The sequence below is a fragment of the Eutrema salsugineum genome, unplaced genomic scaffold (assembly GCF_000478725.1).
Source record: "Eutrema salsugineum unplaced genomic scaffold, Eutsalg1_0 scaffold_12, whole genome shotgun sequence".
Classification (NCBI taxonomy): Eukaryota; Viridiplantae; Streptophyta; class Magnoliopsida; order Brassicales; family Brassicaceae; genus Eutrema; species Eutrema salsugineum.
Window position 1 is genome coordinate 9,078,253 of NW_006256895.1, and position 23,758 is coordinate 9,102,010.

Genomic DNA, 23,758 nt, shown 5'->3' on the forward strand with positions numbered 1-23,758 from the left:
AATAGCACCGCAAAGGCCATCATTCCAACGTCGGCATCTCACTCCGGCCGTGTCCATGGATATGATCCTTTCGATCAAACCGGTGTCAAGGCGAAGCATACCACTCTAATGAACTTTCTGAAAGCAAACCCGTAAGTAGACTTCTATACTTATGTAAGTAGACTTCCTCGTAGTATTATTTCCTGTCTCACTTTTTCACTTATACAGTGCCTGGCCAAGACGCCCAAAAAACTCTTTGATCGACTGGTATTACATTCTCCAGACACCGACAAAATGGCTAGCTGATACGATTAGTGTTTTACTATCTCTTATTAGACTTCATATTTAGACTTCATACGTAGACCTATTATGTAGAATTCTATAGTAGACTTCGTTTGCAGACTTCACTCATGTCTTATTTTCATCAATGTGCAACACATGGAAGCTTACATTAACGTACAAAGGCTGCGATTATCCAAGCATCCAGAGTGGTTTGTGGTTTGTATCCGACCGGATTTGCTTCCTCAACTCCATGTTTGCACTATATGGAGGCATGACTACAATGACTTCCAAAAGTGTGAGCCGAATGCAGATGGTTCTGGCAAACTTCTACCCCCTAGAGCGTATTCGTACTACACTGGCGAATTACCTATCTACTGCCAGACTAAGAAGACGTGGGCCTATGATGTCGACTATTTGTACTCAATGTTGCACATCACAGAAGACCATTGGGTAGCTATCTGGGTTTCATTTGTGTCGAGGCATATCACGATATGGGATAGTCATGCGGGAGCCAAACATGCATCTGACGCCCAAATTGACGAAGCTATGGAGCCTCTTGCTGTTATGATACCCTACCTTCTTCAGACCTGTGCACCTGATGATGACAAGTGGAGATTCTCCTACACGCCGTTCACCCATTCACGAGTTCCAGGTGAGGAGATACCTCAAAACATTCAGAGTGGTGATTGCGGAGTGTACTGCCTGAAGTACATCGAGTGTCATGCTTTGGATTTGCCATTTCCAAAGGAACTTTGTGATAAAAACATTCAAAAAATCAGGGAGAAAATGGCTGCAGAGATCTTTGACGAAATAAGTGCTAGGGGCCATGATGAGCTAGATGCAACCGGGATGGATGTCTATGATAGGAAAGCTTAGGGTTTCCGTTTTTTAAACTAACTTAGATTTTTATGGCAACTTTTGGGCTAATTGCATAAATGACCTTCAATGTGATTGCAGGTCATTTTAGCAATTGGTAGATGATAGGTGTGGAAGTTTTTTGGCCACCTATCGTATAATTAAAATGCCAAATATGTTGTATTTTCGTTTAGGATATTGTAATTAAACGGAAGTCTACGTCTGAAGTCTACTTAGTTGTTATTGTATTTGTACTGAAGTCTAATAGGTAATTAACATGTTTGTATTTATAATTTTCGATTTCACCCTAAACACTGAATCCTGTAAAATATTATTGAACATGCACTCAGAAACATGCACTCGGAAATATAAGTCTACAAAAGAATTCTACAAGCGAAATCTACTACAGAAGTCTACTAATGTCATTTAAACATATAAGTAAACACAAAAAAAAAACATAAAACATGGAGTCAACTAATTTCAACGCGGCCATTCACTTGCAAATCCAGGAACTGTTTTCCAGAATATGGCACATTCCAACTTCCAGAAGTAAGGACTGCAGAGTTTGTCACCATATGAGTCGACAAGGCTTTCATCATCCATCCAGTGCTGGTTTGGCAGATTCATACAAGCACAACTCCTTGATTGTGCCTTAGCAAAAACATGGAAGACCGGTTCGTGAAACTCGTCAGGCTTCTTATAAGTGGTCGGACACCTGTTGATGTGATGCATAGTCTTCCTCATCTTCGTTGCCTCTGCCGGAAGTAGACCACGAATGTGGTTAAATACATCATGGCTACCATCCATGGTTAAAGAGAACATAACCATGGAGTAAGTAGCCATGAGGCATCCTCCATTTGATGACACCTTTATTAAATCAAACCCTGCTTGAATGCTGTCTTCATAGAAGATTAGAGAAACGCCTCAAAGGTATTGCGCTGTAGGATTACTACACTCCAAACAGCGCCGAAAGAAAGCGTCAACCCTCCCATGTTGATCCCAGACCCATGGAATGGTCAAAGTTAATAGATCAATGGCTCTTTAAAAACCCTCTTCATTAGAAATCTCATTTAGATGTTTGGAGAAAACCCTTGCTTTACAGAGCCCAACGTAGGAACGAGAAGTGATTATTAAGAGGATATCCCACAGAATGTCGGAAGGAAGAGAGTTGAAGTTTATCAGGTTCGACATCTTCAAAGGGTCTGGAATGAAACTATAATTCGTCTAAACCCGAGAATTTATAAGCAGAAATACCATAGACAAACAGGTACAACGGTTATACGCACCGTTAAAGTCGTTAAAGCAGTTACTTAAATGAACTCGTTTCAAACATAACCGTAAAAAAATATCACATACATAGTAGACTTCGACAGTAGACTTCCATATTAGACTTCTATAGTTGACTTCCATAGTAGACTTCTTGACAACCATAAAAGCTTTGTCCTCCTATTCCGGAGCCTTCTTGTTATTGTCCTGGTGAATTTTTGACGTCTAAGTGAGAGACACAAAGTATAGTAAATAAAACTGTCAATATTGTATAGGACATTATTAGATGAGTTTAGCTCAACTTACACAATTGGGTAGGGTATGACCAGGTTGCTTGCATTGTGAGCAGCTGTATACTTTGTGCAACTTCCTTGGCTTCTTGCTTTTCCTCCTAGCTATTTCTAGCCATGATTGCCACCGAGACTTCTTCCGTCTGCCTGGTTTGCGGCGAATGTCTGGTGGCAGACATATTGATGGTTGGACTCCTTGGCCCTCTGAAATTTGGAGATATATGTTGGCAGAGTATGCGGCAAACAAGTAGTTTTTTTAGTAAGTCGGACATACAAGGGAATCCACAGCTATCCCACCGGCTAATGCAGCTGCAATAGCATGTGAACATGGGATCTTCTCGATATAAAACACACCGCATTCACACATTCCATGTTCCAAATCAACAATACAATTCCAGGTTCCTCCTTTCACATAGTATCTCCAAGTGTCAATTCGGTCCACCTCCATTGCATCTGCATAATGTCCACGAATCGCCAGCAAATACTCCACTCCCCGAGTATTATGTGTTGTGAGACTCAAAGCATCCTCTCTGCGTTTTAAAAACCACCGACCAAGCTTCTCTCGTATGAAATCCAAGAGAAATGAAATGGGATAGCCACAGGCCTTCTTAAGTGCAGCATTTATAGACTCTGCAACATTGCTAGTCTTAATATTGTATCTGTCTCCAACAAAATGAACTCGGGACCAAAGGGAGACATCGGCTTCTTCCAAATAGTCAGCAAGGTCAGGCTTGATCTGTCTCAGCTCCGCCATGTACCGGTTGTAGTCATAGAGGTTGTAATCATAAGCCACACGTTTTACCAAGTACAGCAACTGCTTCCCCCCTAAACTTTGTTACTATGTTATGTTGTAGATGGTAGTAGCATATCCCTCGTTTTGCCCATGGGAAAATAGTTTGACAGGCTTTCTTAATAGAAAGATGTCTGTCAGAAACTATCACCAAAGGATAACCATCTGAGACACATTCACGCAGTTTAGAAAAAAAACCATTCCCATGAAGCATCATCTTCACCATCAACAATTCCAAAGGCCAAAGGAAAAATCTGAAAGTTTCCATCTTGTGCGGTGGCAACCAACAAGGTACCTTCGTATTTACCTGTTAGATGACATCCATCAACCACAATAACTCTTCTCATGTATTGAAAACCGGAAATCGATGCTCCAAATGCGAGAAATAGATATTTGAATTTGTTATTCGAATCTACATGAAAAGCTGATACAGTTCCCAGATTGGCTTTGTTCACTGAATGTAGGTAAGCTGGGAGACTCGCATATCCATCTTCAGCTGTTCCCCTGATCAATTGTTGGGCATATATCAAAGATCTGTATGAAGTAGTGTAATCCATCTTGATGCCAAACATATGCTTCATTGAAACCCTGACATGTTCTGGTGTAAGTCCATCAATGATGCTCAAATGGCTTATAAACAGCTTGCCAATATACTTAGGAGTAGACTTCCCACGCTGAGCCAATCGATGGGCTATTGAACATGTGTGGTCTTTCACATATTTTGTCACCCAAAAAGTTGATGCATCATTCTTCACGCTCGCTCTAACCATCCAAGCACATCCTTCCACTCGACATTTAGCCACAAACAGAGTCTTGGTAGACTTCTGTGTTTTAAAAGCAAATTTTAACATTATTGCAGTCAATCTAACCTCTGATAACAGCTTCTCTTTTGTAGGGAAACTTGCTCTAACATATATATTATCAGACCATGACATGGGCGTGCTCCCTGTTTCACCATATTTGTTTCTGACATTTTCAATACAGACTTCATCTTCATCATCATCTTCATCTTTCACTTTACTGTAGACACTGTAATCTTCTCCGTCAGAGTAAGCTGCATCGTCGACATCTTCTCCATCCTCGTTCACATCAGAACTGTCTGCCTCATCATCGGTAGAATGTTCTGAATTTTCCTCAGACTCTTCACCTAGATCTTCATCTGATCCTTCCTGGTTCTCCTCAGTATCCATCTCCACTCGACTGGACACACAAAGACGTACCATATGCACTCTGCTTAACGCAATCAAGCTTGAAACTTGTCTATCATTCGTGACATGCATTGGAGGTGTATCTGGAGCCATAGTTTGCAACATTGAGACTGGTAGTGAGTAGGTTAACTCGATGAGCTCAGTCTTATTTCCCAAGTTATAATCATCTCGCGCCATCTCAGTAAGATCCCCCAAGGTGCAACCATCGTTCAAAAACCACATTCTTCCACCTTTGCCCATGTCAACAACAAAATGCCATGAATTATCCTCAATCTCCCACTCACCGTACACAACTGGAATTTGAGCCATTCTCTGAAAAAATAACCATATAAACCATATTAGCAAACACTGCATACAGACTTTTTGTATCAGGAGTAGACTTCTACGGAAAAGAACAATAGTAGACTACACGATGAAGTCTACTTTGATAAGCTAAGTAGCTTAAAAATCGAAACTTCTGATTCAACAATAAATATCAAATGAAATGAAATAAAATTCACTGGGTAGTTCAATCACTTACTAAGAAGTAATTCTAATCCAAAAAATTTGAAAAATAGTTTATAAATTTGCATAAAACGCGTTTTAAAAAAAACGTCAAAAAGTAGACTTCTAAAGCAGACTTCAAATGTAGACTGGAGGAGAAGTCTACTTTTTCATTGAGAAGTCTACTAATGAAGTTTACTATAAAACATGTCATTTTTGCAATTGACCAATCTGTTGACTTTTCCTTCAGTAGACTTCAGAAGTAGACTTCCGTAAAAAAAATGTTACTTTAGCATTTGACCGATGCATTGACTAACAGAGTAGACTTCTATTGTAGACTTCATGTAAGAGTAGACTTCTCTGCTACTTTTGAAGTGTACTTTTTTAATAGAAGTCTACGAAACAAAATAGGTTATTTTTGCAATTGATTTTTTTGAGTAGACTTCATTGTGAAGTCTACTCAAAGAAGAATTCCTTCAAAGTTTGACCGAAAAAATGAAGTCTACAGTTTGTAGACAGTTTGTAGACTTCTTTGGGAAGTCTACTGGAGTTTTTTGGAATTTTTTTAATTTTTTAATTTAAAAAAAACAGTAGTCAAACACTAAAATGACCTATACGTTTTTGGTCAAACTACAAAAGTAACTTTAAGGTAGACTTCTTATGCAGACGTAAACAGTATACTTCATACGAAAGTCTAAATCCATAAGTCAAAATACGGTCAACTACAAAAATAACCTCTTTTCTTTAGTAGACTTCTTGAGCCTTCAAACGAAGTCTACTAAGCTTTTTTTTGTTTTCAAAAGATGTCGAGTAGACTTCTCGTGAAGTTTAACGAAGTCTACTTTTTAGAAGTCAATTGCAAAAATAACCTTATGTTGACTAGTAGACTTCAGTATAGTTCACGAGAAGTCTACTTTCGCGATATAAAAACTGAAATGTGGAGAAATTGAAGTGCGAGGATTACCTTTAACAAAATTGAGCTCGCCTAAGTTTCTCTTAACCACACAGAACTCAGGATTTCACCGAAATTAAACAACCCAGGTGTCGAGTAACCAGAAATCACCGAAAAAGCCTGGCCCGACGCATTGTAACGTTGTCCAGATGTTTTGGAGAAGAAATTAAGAAATAATGAGCAAGGTTATGAGTGAATGAGCTCAGATATTTACTTATTACAGCTTTAAAATTGGTTGAGAAGCATTTATTCCCATTTCGTGGTTGTTCATGGTGGTTGAAGAAATTGAAGAAATGGCATTTTCGTAAATAAATGGTTTTTAGGAGGACCAAGGAGACTTTACCCAAACTAAAGAAAAATCGAAAAAATAGATGTATAATGGTATTTTCGTTAATAGTTTAAGTGGGAAGGATAAAATTGTGAGAAAATGGCAAAAGTTGGAGAGAGAAAAAAAAAGAGGTTAGTTTGGTGTTTGACTTTGAAATATGGGTTAAATCTGAAACTCTCCCTTAATTTAATATGTCTTTTTTTTTTTTAAACCAGGTTTTAGTATGAGCGAAACACAGCTGAAGAATCTTGGTTTATCAGAAAGAGAAAAATATTTGCGCAAAAACGAAAACTCTTTGTCCTATTTTAAGAAATCAATGCCTCAACCCGAGAATATATATGGCTCACTGTACAGATACTAATCATCTTATACATGATGAGTTGAGTTATGACTGTGTTAAGCTGGCGGCCGACTATGAAAGGTTCTTATCAACAATAACCGTTGAACAACATCATATTTACAATACGATAATGAATGCTGTGAATATCGATGCTGGTGGTATGTTTTTTGTTTACAGTTATGGGAGGACAGGTAAGACATTCTTGTGGACTGTTTTAGGTGATTCGATCTAGAGATCAGATCGTTCTAGATGTTGTAGCGAGTGGAATAGTTGTATAGGGGGTTGGACTGCTCATTCTAGGTTTGGAATACTGATGGTTGTGAACGAGTATATCCTTAAAACTTAGCAAGTTTCTAAGAGTCTCGGGGGAATACAATGTATCTTGCACTTCAACTTTAGTCCCTCTTAGCATTGAAAAACTTACTCTTCCATAGCCTAATATGATATTTGCATTACCGGATATAGTACTCACGCTTCCGGCAGTCCTTTATTTTGAGACCGGAGAAATATTTGTTATCTTAAATTATTGTATGTATTGTAGCACTGTCTCTTAGACATATATCTCCATCCTAAATCTCAGAGTGTGATATCTTCACATATTCATAAAGGTAGATATATTACTAGACCAAAATATATATCCAGTCTTGAAAGTTGTTTTACATTAACAAAGTACTATTTTTAACAAAAGAATAAAAAAGCACATTACATTTTTTATGGAAAAAAGCAATACTAGGTTATGATTTTTTGTCTTCTTCAGGAAGGCACTAAGTTACATCAATCTTAGTCGTTTCTTTTCTGTTAATTTTTCTGGATCAACGAGGAAATCTGCGACATCAAGATGAGCTGCATCACTTATGCCATCAAAGGAAAGTCCGACTTCATCAGAGATGAAATTGGTTTCAGTGCCCTTTTCTTTGGCATTTTGTGATGCTTGGTACAGATCGGCCAAATGTTTTGGCGTATAACAAGTACGTGTCCAATGTTCTTTCATGCTGCATCTGTAACAAGCATTTTCACATCCTTGTTTACAATCTCATCTACGACTGCAACTACAGCCTCGACCGCATCCGCGTCCACATCTTCTCATATTATTTTGATTGGATGATGCAACATTCGCTTATGGGAATGGCGTTGATCTAGTTGGAGGAGTTTGATGGTTAAACATCACGAGGTGATTATTTTGTTCAGCCACAAAGAGGACTTGCATCAACCCCGAGTAAGTGGTGTATCTTTTCGCCTGGTATTGTTGCTGCAGGATTATAATTCCTAGATGGAATGTTTGGAGATTTTTTTGATCATATCAGAATCACTAACTTCATCTCCACATAACATCATCCTGTACGTGATTCTAAACATCACGAAATTATATTCACCAATACTTTTGTAATCCTAGAACCGGAGATTCAACAAATACATATCATTTAGGTCGTTTTTAAGAGAACAAGAAGAGAGACGAAATACTTTACAGAAATTTTACTTTAAGCTTTGTTTTTAGGTTTTAGGGAGAGAGAGATCTATCTCTTGAACCCTTGTTCTTTCTTTTTCAATTTTGGTTTCTGTACTACTTTATAATACTATATTTTTGATTTCGTTTATCATGTCTGAGTAATTTTATTATTGGGTCTAAGGGATTTTCGATGGGGATACATATGTTCGGTGAGGATTCCATGAGCTATTGAGCCGAATCTTAGAACTTTTTCTTGTGAATTCGTTTTTACTGCATGAGAGTAGCGTTATGAACTACAATCTGATCCAGATGCTTGGTGACACAAAAGTGTTCATCCGGTGTCAGATCTAGTTTGGGAGAGCAAAACAAACATAGGAGTGGAAACCTACCTATGGGCGATTTGTGAAAGCTGACGAGTCTTAAACATAATGCATCTTTTCTCTTCCAGGGACAGAGTAGAAACCTACTGGTCAAGGTAGAGAGAGATAGTTGTCTATGATCACGACAGTGGCGTATTCATACGTCCGTGACTCCAGTTCAAAAAGTTTAAGCTAAGATCTTATCAAATTTACTCTCTGTCAATGTTTTGAATCGTTCATACCCCTGAGAAAACTTCCATGAACCCCAGCGCTTTCTTTTCCATAGATTTACACCGATTTTTATTCAAGCTTTAGTCTAGTATCTTTACTCTTTCAATCGATTTCCATAGCTGTTTTTCTCGTTTTTAGTCATTTTCGTTAAGTTTAATTATTAGGTCATTTTAATTACCGTATTTTCTCTTTAAGATTCGTTTTTACGTTTTAAACACAACACCAAAACCCTCACAAAAATCGGCTGGTTCTAGACTTCCTTACTTTATATTTATTTCGAAGGCTTTTGCAGGAAAGATCCTCCTTCCCTGTGGATTCGATCCCTAATTACTACAATCGATCAGCTGTGCACTTGCGGCTATTGATTTCATTTAGGGTAAAACTTTACAACCCTCACCACACACCACATCAAGTTTTTGGCGCTGTTTCCGAGGAAGGCACGCGTTTTCTTTTCCGCAAAACCCTAAGAAAGGTTGGTAAATCGACTCTAGAACCCCTTTTTCTCCATATTTCCATTTTTTCAGTTATTTTGTTTCCATTCCCGAATCAATGGATCCTATAAATCGAAATCCCTACTATGAGGGAGGTTTTTACAACACTCCTCAAGCCACCAGACGCAGAGAAGAACACCAAGCCCGAGATCTTAGCTACATGGATCGATACAGCCAGCCAAATCATCCATACCACCGGCGCAAATATCCTGTTTGACGCCGGGAAGATCCTTATGGTCGTCCTCCTACCTATTTCGAGCCACACGCCTATCATCCTCCACTGCAGAACCCTACTCAGCAAGTGGACAACTTGAGGATCAGCAGACGTTTGGGACGCCTCGAAGGAATGATAAACCAGTTCCTTGATTAGCAGATTCTCGCCGAAAACGCCCTGCTCAAGATAATTGATTCAATCTCTGAGGAGTTCAACAGAAAATTCGATGATCTGGCCAATCATGTTCGAGTTCTGGAAGAACAAACCCACAAGGATGCACAAACACTGGCTGGGATGATCCACCAAGTCGCAACAGAGCAGACAAGACAAGGGTATGACATCATACAAAACTCAAGTGATATTGTCGAATCGAAGCAGGAGATCAAAGAAGTCAGGGAATCCGCCTCCTGGTATAGAGGGAAGACAGATGAAGAGTTGCAGGAGATCGAGCACTGGCTGAACAAACTCGAGCTCAAGGCACGGGAGATTGATGCAAGAATGGAGGAGATGCCCAACATTGAGCAAATTGTGAGATTTTCTAAGAAATCTCCCAAAGATCCTGGTGAAGATGCACAACAACACCCTGGTATGAGTTTAAATAATGTTAGTTTACCCAGGAAAGAGGCTGAAGAGGTCCGTGCCAGGTATGAAAAAGAGGAAGCACACTATCAGCAGGACGCATTCGGAGCCGCGGGTGCAATCATCCTGACCGCGGCCAAGGCTCCTTTTTCCGCGGTCGCAAGACCTCTGACCGCGAGAATTGGTCGTTCAGATCCACCTCTAGGATTTGAAAGAAAAATAATACATTTTCTGTCCCAACTTCAACCTCCAGCACCTAAAAAAGCAACTCAGGAAGAAGAAAACCAAGTTTCAGATGAAGAAACAGATTGGCAGGAATCATTACCTTGTATGATGGCAAAGAAATGTGTTGAAGATTCAGCTGACTCTTCAATCCAAAAAGACCCGATATGCATCAAGATAAAGATGCCATACATCGTTTCAATCATTGAATACGACGCTGCAGCCTTCTTTTGTGAGTCCTATTCTGCGTTTGAAACACCAGCCAACACTTACAGAGAAAGACAGGCATAAGGTCAAGACTGCAGGTCAGTTCCTCATCTCTTGTTCTATTAGAGGTGAAATGTTTAAAAACGTGCTTTGTGATTCTGGAGCTTGTCTTAACATGATGTCCAAGGCAATTGCTTTGAGACTTGGTATTAAGCACCTGTGCAGGACTAGAGCAAGGATTAGTCTAGCTGATGATTCCAATGCAACGCCTCAAGGAATAACTCATGACATTCCTTTGAGAATAGGAGATTGCATCGTGCCTGTTGGCTTCTACATTGTCGAAACAAGAGATGCGACACATCCAGTGATTCTCGGATGGTCTTTTCTAGCAACTTCCGGACCTATAATGGACTGGCTAAACCGGAGGATTTCATTTGCTAATATCGACAAAGATGTCTTCACAGAAGCTGTCCCATACAACAGCAAAGCAGGAAAACGTTATGCGACAGAAGAGTTTGAAGAAGAACTTTGGAGTGATGAAGAACCTGCTAGGCCAAGCAAGGAGATGTCGAAAAAAGACTTGTCTCAGGACAAGATCTTCTTCATTGGACTAAGCCACGTCCAACAACAAAGTCGAGCTAAACGACTTAGAACAAAAACGCTTAATGGGAGGCAACCCATTTAGGTATTGTTTTCTTTAGGATTTTTCTTTCTTTTTCTATTGATCTTTTTCTTTTACTTAGTTTCAGGTGTTTCTTAAATCAAAAAACCCAAAAAAGACCAAAAAGAAGGATGGTCCCTGACAGCTCGGCCCAGCAGGAACCAAGGAGAAGCAGGAAACAAGCTGCGATATAAGCCCCCGCGGTCGCAGGCGTTCTGACCGCGGGAAACAGCTCCTAAACCGCGGCCGTGTCTTTCTGACCGCAGCCGAGCACCGGTTTGCCGCGGTCGCGTGACCTCTGACCGCGGCAAATGGTCGTTGAGATTATACCTGACCCTAAATCACCCACTTCACCTACTTCCACCTCACCAATCCCCATTCCACCTCATTCATCACTTCCCACCACCTTCATCACCACCTATCACCTTCCCAAATCTCTTCGAATGAATCCAGTCCATCTCCACCAGCATCCCGGATCCAGGTAAGTTCTCTTTGACCTTACCAATTTGATTATCTATGCATTTTTTCTCATCCAATCTCGACTTGTTTCACACTGAGGACAGTGTGATTTAAGTCTAGGGGAGGATTTCATCCCTTTCTAACCACTTTTCTTTCATGAGTCTTGCATTATCTACACTTTTTGCATTTTCAAAATCGGTTTTCAAAACAAAATACATTTTAAAGGGAATGGTGAACATAAATCAATGATAGTTGACTGTGTGCTTTTAGACAGTTCCTAGTGACATGTTCATTCATGATTTAGAACTAGACTAGGCGGTAGCTAAGCACACTTGAAACGAAGTACCCCAGAGGAATTTGAATGATTTTGATTTAGATGAAGGAACACACTAGCTCTGTTTTATTTGGACTTAATTTGGACAAAATTTTCTCATTAAAGCATTAGACAAGAGAAACGAATCATACATTCAGGACTCCTTTATCCTTTTTATCACTCCCCCACCTTAACCAATCCTCTTTCAAACCACATGCACTCTTGTTTTCAATCGTCTTATATGCAGATATGTGTAAAAACGTTGGAGAGAAAGAGGAATGATGCAGTTTTCAGTCACCAAAGACAGAGACCTGCGATTTTCCGGAAACGTTTCTAGAAGGATTCAACACAAAAGGAAGCTCAGTTTGCCTTAGAAAAATCTCAAATTTTGGTACAATCTCGTCCTCTAGTCTCTCTCTCTCTTTAAAAGGCATTTCCTTTCCAAAAAAAAATAAAAAATCCGAAAATAAGAAAGGAAAAGAAATAAAAGCCTTAGAGAGTCTAGAGAGGTCGAATTCTAAGTCCCAAGGCAACTGGAGTTCGATTTTATGGAGTTTTGGAGACCGTTTTCTGATTCCCGGAAAGAATCTAAGTCTGGGGGAATAGCTGTTCCCAGCAAAGGAGGAAGGATTATGCAACAACATTTGGCAAGAAGAAGTGACTGAAAATTGCGGTCCTCAATAGGTCTTTATCTCTCTTGCGGTTTTGCATATTATCTTGCATCCTCCAGATTCATCAGGTAACCCGAAACACTTTAACTCCACCACTTAAACAGCCCTTTAATGCCAAACGCCGTCTACCCTGGATGATGTCTTTAATGAGAACTCACTATTGAACTTAATGAATGTAGAGAGCTAGTTGACTAGAATCAAGATTTAGATTGTTTAAGTTTTGCATGACGGAAAAAGTGGACTAGTATCTTTTGTGTCTGGGTGAGAATTTTCTAGACTAAGTTGTGGATTGATGCACGATCTTTGGTCCTAGTTTAGGAGTTCATGTCTCTGAGATTTGTGCATTCCCTATTTTTTGTTTTCACTTAACCAGTTTAAACTTTTGCTTTGTTTGAGGACAAAAAAAAGGTTTAAGTCTGGGGGAGTTGATAACACCGCATTTTGACCACTTTTATGGATCGATTTGAAATACTTTTTCTATGTTTTTTATTGCTTTCAAGTACCTTTATCACGTTTTTCTAGTATTTGTAGTTCCAAGACTCTTTTCAGGAAACTTAGGGAAAAGCTTAACAAAATGGATAGAAGACCAGATTTTTAGCTCAGAGTCAAACCATCAGAAGTTCACCCCAAATTGAAGGCCTTCTCACCGTCTGATCCAGCTCAAATTTGGAGATCTCAAAGATAGAATTATCAGCTTTCCAGCACACTTTACAGCTTGGCAATCCAACGGTTCAATCAAAAGATACGCGAAGAGCAAGATGTCTCATAAACTAGCCGGCAAGCGTTTCCACCCGCGGCCAACAGGCCATTCCCCGCGGTCACGCACATCCCGACCACGGCCAGCTAACTCCGAGTTCGAAGGCCCATTTCTGAAGCCCATATCATTTTTCCAGCCTCAATTCCGGAACCCTAGACACCAGAGAGTATTGGAGACTATAAATACATATCATTTAGATCGCTTTTAAGAGAAGAAGAAGAGAGACGATATACTTTACAGAAATTTTACTTTAAGCTTTGTTTTTAGGTTTTAGGGAGAGGGAGATCTATCTCTTGAACCCTTGTTCTTTCTTTTTCAATTTCGGTTTCTATACTACTTTTTAATACTATGTTTTTGATTTTTTTTTATCATGTATGAGTAGCTTTATTGTTGGGTCTAAGGGATTTTCGATGGGGATACATATGTTCGATGAGGATTCCATGAGCTATTGAGCCGAACTTAGAACTTTTTCTTCTGAATTTGTTTTTACTGCATGAGAGTACCGTCATGAACTACAATCTGATCCAGATGCTTGGTGACATGAAAGTGTTTATCCGGTGTCAGATCTACTTTGGGAGAACAAAACAAACATAGGAGTGGAAACCTACCTATGGGCGATTTGTGAATGCTGACGAGTCTTAAACATAATGCATCTTTTCTCTTCCAGGGCCAGAGTGGAAACCTACTGGTCAGGGTAGAGAGAGATAGTTGTCTATGATCACGACAGTGGCGTATTCATACGTCCGTGACTCCAGTTTGAAAAGTTTAAGCTAAGATCTTATCAAATTTACTCTCTAGCAATGTTTTGAATCGTTCATACCCCTGAGAAAACTTCCCTGAACCCCAGCGCTTTCTTTTCCATAGATTTACACCGATTTTTATTCAAGCTTTAGTCTAGTATCTTTACTCTTTCAGTCGATTTTCATATAAGCAATTAGGTTTAGCCGTTTTTCTCGTTTTTAGTCGTTTTTGTTAAGTTTAGTTATTAGATCATTTTAACTACCGTATTTTCTCTTTAAGATTTGTTTTTACTTTTTAAACACACCACCAAAACCCTCACAAAAACCGCCTGGTTCTAGACTTCCTTACTTTATATTTCTTTCGAAGGCTTTTGTTGGAAAGATCCTCCTTCCCTGTGGATTCGATCCCTAAGTACTAGAATCGATCAGCTGTGTACTTGCAGCTTTTGATTTCATTTAGGGTAAAACTTGACAACCCTCACCACACACCACATCAAGAGCCTCAGCCATTTTGCAGTTCATTTTCTATTGGTGCCAAAAAAAGGATGGCTCATGGCACATGTGAATAGACATCCGATTTCAAGACTAGATGACATACTTGATGAGCTTAGTGTGGCCACTCCGGTCTCAAAGATCAACTTCAAGAGTGGATACCATCAAGTGAGGATGAAAGAAGGTGATGACTGGAAGACTGCCTTCAGGAAAAAATAAGATCACTATGAGTGAATGGTAATGCTATTCGACCTTATCAATGCACCAAGCACCTTTATGCGTCTAATGAACCTAGTTCTTAGAGCATATATCAGTAAGTTTGTTTTAGTTTATTTTGATGACATTTTAGTATACAGCAAAAGTTTAACTGGTCATTTGTTACATCTTGAATTTGTATTAAAGACTCTTCGACAAGAGGGCCTTTATGCAAACGTAAAGAAGTGCACATTCTGCACTGATAAGTTGGTTTTTCTAGGTTTTGTTGTGAGTTTTCAGGGCTTACAGGTTGATGAAGAGGAGACCAAAGCCACCAAGGAATGGCTGGCTCAACGAATATCAGCCATGTAAGGAGTTTACATGGTTGGCAAGCTTCTATCGACGCTTTGTCAAGGATTTCAGCAGTATAGTCGGGCCACTTAAAACTGTAGTGAAGAAGAGTGTGGGTTTTACTTGGGGAAAAGTTCAAAAAACTGCCTTTGATACAGAAGAGACTCACCAATGCACCAGTTCTTATCTTGCCATACTTCAACATGACATTTGAAGTGGGTGTGATTCATCAGAGATTGGTATAGGAGCTGTGTTGACACAAGAAAGGGGGGGGGGGGAACTAGTGGCATTTTTCAGTGAGAAATTAGGAGGAGCTACGTTAGTTCGGGATTTGGAGACTTGGAAACATTGTTTGTTGTCAAGATAGTATGTGGTCTTCACTGACCATGAAACACTTAAGCATCTCCGAAGACAGACCCATCTCAAGAGAAGACACACCTATGGTCCACACAGAACATGGATGGTGAAAAGTTTTCATATATCATCATGTACAAGAACAAAGATAACATAGAAGATATGCACTGATCGCAACTATGGATGATAAAGTTATGGGTTTTAAATTCATAAAAGACCTCTACAAAGATGATCCAGAGCTAGGAGAGAGCTTTGAGGGTGTAGCAAAGGATCTCATGGAAAATTCTATATCTATGAAAGCTTTAGAGACTTAGCAATATTGTTTTGTTTTCGAGAGAGTTTGTGGTCCACACAGACCATGAAACACTTAAGCATCTCTGAAGGCAGACCCATCTCAAGAAAAGACACGCCCGATGAATGGAGTTTATTGAAACTTCTACTGGCCGCATCTCAAGAAGACCGTAGAATCTCATTGTGCAAGATGTGTGTTGTGCAAGAAAGCTAAGTCAAGAATGCATCCTCACGGGTTATATATACCCCTGCCCATCTCTACGGCACCTTGGGCCAATTTCCATGGATTTTGTGCTGGGATTGCCAAAGATCAACGACAAAGACTCCATTTTTGTTGTGGTGGACAGATTCTCTAAGATGACACACTTTATACCTTTTGCCAAGGTGAATGATGGATATTAAACCACGGGTATATCTATAATTCAAATAGATAGTTTGGCTGCATGGAGTACCAAGAACCATTGTATCTGACCGAGACAACAAGTTATTGAACAACTTTTGGAGAACACTGTGGAAGAATCTTGGAACCAAGCTCTTGTTTTCCATAACTTGTCCTCCCCAAACAGATGGCCAAACTAAGGTGGTAAACAGGACACTATCTGCTTTACTTCGAGTTACAATCAGAAAGAACTTGAAGAACTGGCTGGATTGTATTCCTTTCATTGAGTTTGCATACAAACAGGCTCAACACTCAGCCACAAAGATGTCTTCATTCAAGACTGTCTATGGGTTCAACCCCACCACTCCACTAGAACTAACTCCACTACCACCAGCTGAAGCAGTGAGTTTATATAGAGAAAAGAAGGCCGAGTATGCCAAGAAGCTTCACCAAAAATCAAAGGAAAACTTGGAGAAGTGAATCGGTTAGTATGAGAAACATGCTAACAAAGGCCACAAAAAATGGTGTTTGAACTAGGAGAATGGGTGTGGCTGCACATGAGCCATGAGAGATTTCCAAACCAGAGGAGTTCTAAGCTAGGACCAAGAGAATATGACCCATTCAAGATTCAAGATCCTAGAAAAGATCAATAACCATGCCTACAAGCTTGAACTACCAGGTGAGTTTAATGTATCCTTAACTTTCAATGTGACTGATTTATCTCCTTATATTGCATATGAACCAGTTTTGAGGTCAAAACCTCTTCAAGGGGGAGGGAATGATGAGGGCATCTAAGCTGAACCAGACTGAATCGAACCACAACTACAAGACATTGAAGTTCCAACCATTCATAGTGGACCAATGACAAGAGCAAGAGCTAGGATACTTAAACACAAGTACAACCAAAGCATAATGCAAGCCACAGCTAAAGAGATGCCAAAAAAAAGAATCAAGATCAAGAACAGCTCGAAGAAGACCAAAAAGAGGCGATCAATGAATACCATTGCCTAGAAGTTTGGACTGAGCCACTTAAAGATTATCCAACACCATCAAACAGCCCAAAGAAGCAAGACTCCTGGCCTCTTTTACCAAGCCACGCCCCATGTTTAAGTGTTCATTGTTTCAAGGATGAATCAAGACATCTAAGAGGGAAGATTCAAGATCGGTCAAAGGCAATCCAGACACACACCAATCTCACCTAAGCAAGTAAGCTGAGTCCTTCAATTATTTCAATTTCTTTGACTAACCTTTTTCTTTGGTTTCTTGTGTTTCTTTGTCGAGAATTATTTAGCATAGATTAAGCTAGTAGATTGAATTTGTTTCCTTTTATTTTTCCTTTCATGTCGCATTTTCAATTCCCGAGTCATATTGCATTGATTACTTTTTTTTTTCTTTGAGTCTAAGCCACTTAGAAATTGTATAAGTCTCTTTAGGGTCGTGTAACACTTAACCTTTTGTCATATCGATAAAATAAATTTTTCTTCAAACTAAGTTTTTTCAGCAAAGAAATTTGTTTAATCTCTTTTTTCTAGTCGAGACCAATACCTCCTAGATCAGAGTTTTGTGTTGTATCACAAATCTTTCAAAACTACTTCAATCCATCTTTGTTACTTGATCACTTTCAATTGATTATTCTGGTTAGAGAAGCTAAACCATTAAATCATCCCTTAGCCGTTTAACCAGATTTTGCTTCTGAGATCCTACAAGCCTTGTGATAGTCCTGTGTTTGTATTGGTTTCTGACTTGTCGATAGTATTGAGAAGCATGTTCCCGATGCATTTTTCACCTACTGCCCATGATATGTAATTCTTCCCAGACACATCAAAGACAAGGATCTCGAGCTTTGCCAAATTTGACATGATAACTATTTAACAAAATTTTAATTATCAACTGGGTAAAAACACCTTTTAGATTTTACTTAAAAAACAATAAAAAAAACTGCGGTATAATTTTCAGCATAATAACGACATAAAGGAAAACAATAATTTTAAAAACAATTGAGGAGACATAGTCTACCATATAAAAGACGAAGCAAAGCCTACCATAGATTTTGAGGAGGCAGAGCCTACCATTTTATTCATAATATATAAAATTTAAATGATAGTATTGTAACATATACAAGAAGAAAACAATAGACGTAAAGATCACACACAAAATTAACGTGATTTATCAACGATGTTTTGGCCATGTCCATGGGCAAAGGAGACTGATTTTAGTATGGAAACAGAAAGTTTCAGATTTTATCAGAAATTAGGAGAACATGGTTACTTATAGCAGAAAACCCTAGTTAACTCTAATCACAATTGGACTTGCTCACTTAGGCCTATGTAGGAACCTTCAATTAAAAACGGCAACTCAAATGCATGCTGACTTATACATTGCTCACGCAGATTGTAGTCTTCGACATCAACTTACACAACATGTAGATCTCAACATCAGCTCTAGTAGCTTGCAAGCTTCACTATGCAGGACATTGCACTCAATCTTTTTCTCAAACAAACTGTAAACTTCAACGTGCAACTTGTAAGCTTCAACGTGTAGCGTGTAAGCTTCGACATGCAGTGTGTAAACTTCAAGATGCAGCATGTAGCCTTTAACACACTGCAAGCATCCTGCATGTTTGATCGTGCAGCCTGCATGGATCAACACCAAGAAGTTTTTACATTTCAGGATTCAAGGCATATCAACAAATCTCCACCTTAACTTGAATCCTCCAATAAGCTTCTACGCTTCAGGATTACATGCATTTTAACAAATTTCCACATTGACTTGAATCATCTAGATAAATGTATTAGATGCACCATCACAGTACCAGATATGCCGGACTTCTCTTTTTCTCGAGAATGTACGATATGTACCAAATGCACCATCATGGTGCCAAATATATCTGACTTCTACTTTTCTATAAATATATAACATGTGCTTTTACTGTGTTAGATGTACCAGTACCATGCGTTTCTCATATCAAACATACCAGTTGCATTCTAATAGTGTCAGATGTACTTAGAGAACAAGATGTCTCTACGAACTAGACTAGACATCTTTTCAAACCAAACACTCTTTTCACACCAAATTTAGAACAGACATCTTTTTTTGTATTATGATCCTCAATATTTATAATTATTAACTATTGTAATAAAACTTTCATAAATAAATATAAAATACATTAAAAAGTTACAAACACTAATAAATGTTAGGTGATTCTCTAAGGGGAAACAATGTAACATAGAATCTATAGAATTTATAGGCTTTAGCTCGGAAACTCGGAGACACAACCTATAAATTCCAACTAAATTAGCTAAGAAATACAAGAGACAAAGCCTCACTAAGGAGGAATTTTTTTTTACACAAACAAGAAAGACAGAGTTTTGTTCAAAAAAAAAAGAAAGAAAGACAGAGCTATAGAAAAAGAATCGCTGGACAAAACGTTCCTAGGACAAACCTAAAAAAAATGAAAACACCGGAGCTAAGCTGAAAACTAAGAAACAAACTATTGAAGGCCTTCAAAAAATGAAGACCCGACGAAATTGATTAACCGAGCAAAAAATAATCATTTTAAATAACGGAAAACTGTGTTCCCATTGATTTTCGTAATTACTAGACGCAATATTGCTCTTCTGTTTCAACAGAAAATAGTGGGGGACTGCTTCTAAATGAAAATGACGAAACAACCCCTGAATCCAAATCCAGTCGTGAGTGACGACCATTCTCACCATAAATGAGATCTACAAGAAGATTCTTCAATAAATCTACATTCGTTTCCAATTTGTCCGATGTATAAAGATGAAGATTCTAGAAATTTTTTCGCAATTTTTTATCTCGTCAGGAAGAAAAAGGAAACAGTTCCGTGGAAAAATATACAGTGAAACTTGCAGTCGAGGAAGACGAAATCCTAACAAAATTAAGAATTTTCAAAAAACAAGTCCACAAATTAATACATAATTAAGAAACAAACCCATAAGTTTTGTTTGTTTGTTTGTTTTTTGCTTTCAATTTTCACTTGTCGTTTCTTTTCTTCACCATCCCCTTGTACTTAGCGATTGAATCGATCCTCTGCAACTTCAATTGATGCTTGAAACGATTGATGAAATCATCAGCCTTCGCGTCAACTTCTTCATCAGCTTCTTCAACCGTCGTCACTTTCGTCACTCTAACAGTCTCCGGCCGACGAGCCTCGACAGAGATTTCGTCTTCCACGAAGTGAGAGAAAGGAGATTTGGTACTCGCTGATTTCTTCATCTTCTTGGGAAGTTTCGGTGGGATGATTCCTGCAGCTGGCTCGGTGTCAGATTTCGTCCGAGCCACGTGGTTCAGATTCAGCTTACTGTAAACCTCTTCAAGACTCGGGCTTGTCTCTTCTTCTTCTACTAGTTCTTCTTCTTGTTTTGCGTTGACGGTCACCGTTGGCGGCGGAGATTCAGCGACGGTGGTGGGTTCTTGAGAAATGTAGTTGTATAGATTGAAAGACTTGATTCGGTGAAGAACAGAAGGAGATCTAGAGAGAAAAGGCTGATTCTGTTCGATCGAAGCGAGTTCGTTGTTGTTGTTGATGTTATTGTCAGAAGTTGTCGAAGAAGGAAACTCGAGATGAGATTTGTCTGGTGAAGTGAAGGAGGAGAAGTTTATGGATTTGAGACGGTGAATAACGGAAGGAGAGCGTTGGATCTGAGTTTGATTTGGATCGTTTGATTTGGAAGATAAAGAGGAGCTAATTGCAATGGTACCAATCATTAGGTTGAGGAAGACGAAGAGTACTGTCGGTGTGAACCAACTGTACATCGCCGTTAGTAAAGATTCCGACATGTCCAACATAGATTCGTTGGTTTGTTGTGTTCTTCGGAGAACAGAAGAAAGAGGAGGAAGGAGGTTGGGTGGATCTGGTTTTTCTGGGAAGAAAATAGGGAAACATGTGGGAACGAAGGGTACTATTGGAAATTTCGTTTTTCCATTTTTGATTTCAAATCATTTTTATTTTTATTTTTCGAAGTGTGAGATGGTGGAGGACAAGGAGGGAAGTGGAACATGCTTCTAGAATGCCACATCCACCATACTGTATATATTTTTGGTCTATATCAGTTTTATGGATTTAACAATTAGTTGGTGTTTTTATTATGCTTGGAAAAATTACACAGAAACCGGAAAAAAACTAAATTAAATCTAACTGAATTAAGAGTAAAAGCATATTTGTTGTGAAAACTTAGAAACTTTATTAATCACTGGAATGTATATATAGAGTACATAGGGAATTTAGGTTAAGTACAATGCCCTGATGGGTCTAATGGGCCGGTATAAGAGTCCATATATGATATGTGTTATAACACTCCCCCTTGGACGAGTGAACCGGGCCAGCTACTCAATCGGGATCTCGATAATGCGCTGGGGAATGTTGCCTCATTAAAACCTTACCAGGAAAAACCCAGTGGGACAAAACCATGGTGAAGGAAAAAGAGTACAACACGCATTACTCCCCCTGATTGTAGCATCACTGCAGATCTCTAAGTCTATATATTCCTATCTGTTTGACGAGCTTCCGGTGTGTTGAAGTAGGCAATGATTTGGTGAAGAGGTCAGCTGAATTCTCACTGGATCGGACCTGCTGAACGCTGAGAGTGCCGTCCTTCTGCCAGTCTGAGGTTGAGAAGAACTTCGGTAGAATGTGCTTCGTCCGATCTCCTTTGATATATCCTTCCTTGAGCTGAGCTATGCATGCCGCGTTGTCTTCATACATCACCGTGGGCTGTGTGTCTTCGTCCATACCACAATCTCTGCGGATGTGCTGAGTCATGGAGCGCAGCCAGACGCATTCCCTACTAGCCTCATGAATGGCTAGGATTTCAGCATGGTTTGATGAAGTGGCAGTGAGTGTCTGCTTCATTGATCTCCAAGAGATGGCTGTTCCTCCATGCGTAAAAACGTAGCCAGTTTGAGACTTGGCAGTGTGCGGATCTGATAGATATCCTGCATCGGCGAAGCCGACTAACCCATCTTTATTTTGGTTAGTATAGAAGAGTCCTAAGTCTTGAGTACCTCGAAGGTATCTTAGGAGATGTTTTATACCGTTCCAGTGCCTCTGAGTTGGAGATGAACTATATCGAGCGAGGAGGTTCACGGCGAAACATATGTCTGGTCTAGTGTGACTAGCCAGGTACATTAACGCTCCTACAGCACTGAGGTATGGCTTTTCAGGACCAAGGATTTCTTCATCATCCTTTTTGGGACCAAGAGGGTCATCACTTAAGCTTCTAACTACCATTGGGCTGGTCAATGGGTGAGCTTGGTCCATATTAAATCGCTTGAGTACCTTTTCGATATAAGCCGATTGATGCACAAGGATTCCTCCTTTGATGTACTCAAGTTGTAATCCCAAACAGTACTTTGTTTTGCCTAGGTCTTTCATTTCGAATTCTGCTTTTAAGCAGTCGACTGTTTGGGAGATCTCACCAGATGTTCCGAGGATGTTTAGATCATCCACGTATACTGCTATGATTACAAATCCTTTGTTTGAGTACTTCTTGATGAAGATGCATGGACTGATGGGGTCATTTTTGTAGCCTTCTTTGATGAGGTAATCGCTGAGGCGGTTGTACCACATACGCCCACTTTGTTTCAGTCCATACAAGGATTTGTTCAGCCTGATGCAGTATTGATCTCGAGATGCATTTTTGTCTTTTAGTTCAATGCCATCTGGGAGTCTCATATATATTTCGTTGTCCAGGGGCCCATAGAGATATGCGGTTACAACATCCATTAACCGCAGATCAAGATTTTCTCTTATGGCCAGACTTATGAGGAATCAGAATGTTGTTGCATCCACCACTGGAGAATAAGTCTCCTCATAATCGATTCCGGGTCTCTGTGAGAATCCTTGTGCTACAAGCCGTGCTTTGTATCGAACGACTTCACCGAGTTCGTTCCTTTTGCGCACAAAGACCCATTTGTGGCCCACTGGCTTGATGTGTGATGGGGTCCGGATGATCGGACCGAACACGTTTCTGAGTTTGAGACTCTTTAACTCCATGTTTATGGCTTCTTTCCATTTTAGCCAATCTGTTCGATGTGTACACTGTGTTATTGACGTGGGTTCTAGATCCTCTTGCGTGAGCGCAACATCAAGTGCTACTTTGTATGCAAAGAGTGCATTTAAGTCGACTTCTTTTCGATTCCATTGTATTCCGGACATATTGTAATTGATGGAGATCTCATTGTTATCTTCTGAACCTGGAGATTCGGCGTCCCGAACTTCCATTGAGGGTTCATTAGATTGAGTCTCAGCCGCGGCTATGTCTGATATTGCAGGAATCCCGGTTTCGGTTATTGCACCTTTCTTTGATTTCCGGGGATTCTTATCTTTGGAACCGAGAGGTCTGCTCCGTTTGAGACGTGGTGCAGACTCTGTAGCAACTTGGGTCTGTCCCGTTGGGACAGCTATTCGTACTGGTGCATTACAAGCTGGGATGTACGATTTGGTTACTTTGGTCGGGTCAGCAAAGGAATCTGGCAATTGATTAGCTAGCTTTTGATAATGAATAATCTTTTGGATCTCTGAATCACATTCTAGAGTCCGAGGATCTT

The 23,758-nt window shown here is 39.5% G+C and overlaps 1 protein-coding gene across 1 annotated transcript; it reads right to left on the reverse strand.

The window, feature by feature from the left end:
- Positions 1-19,979: 19,979 nt before the first annotated feature.
- LOC18025731 lies at positions 19,980-21,127 on the reverse strand. Its single transcript, XM_006408786.2, is given in 2 exon segments — positions 19,980-21,026; positions 21,028-21,127. Coding segments are annotated over 2 exon segments (912 nt in total). The 5' UTR covers positions 21,096-21,127; the 3' UTR covers positions 19,980-20,182.
- Between the last annotated feature and the right edge of the window lie 2,631 nt (positions 21,128-23,758).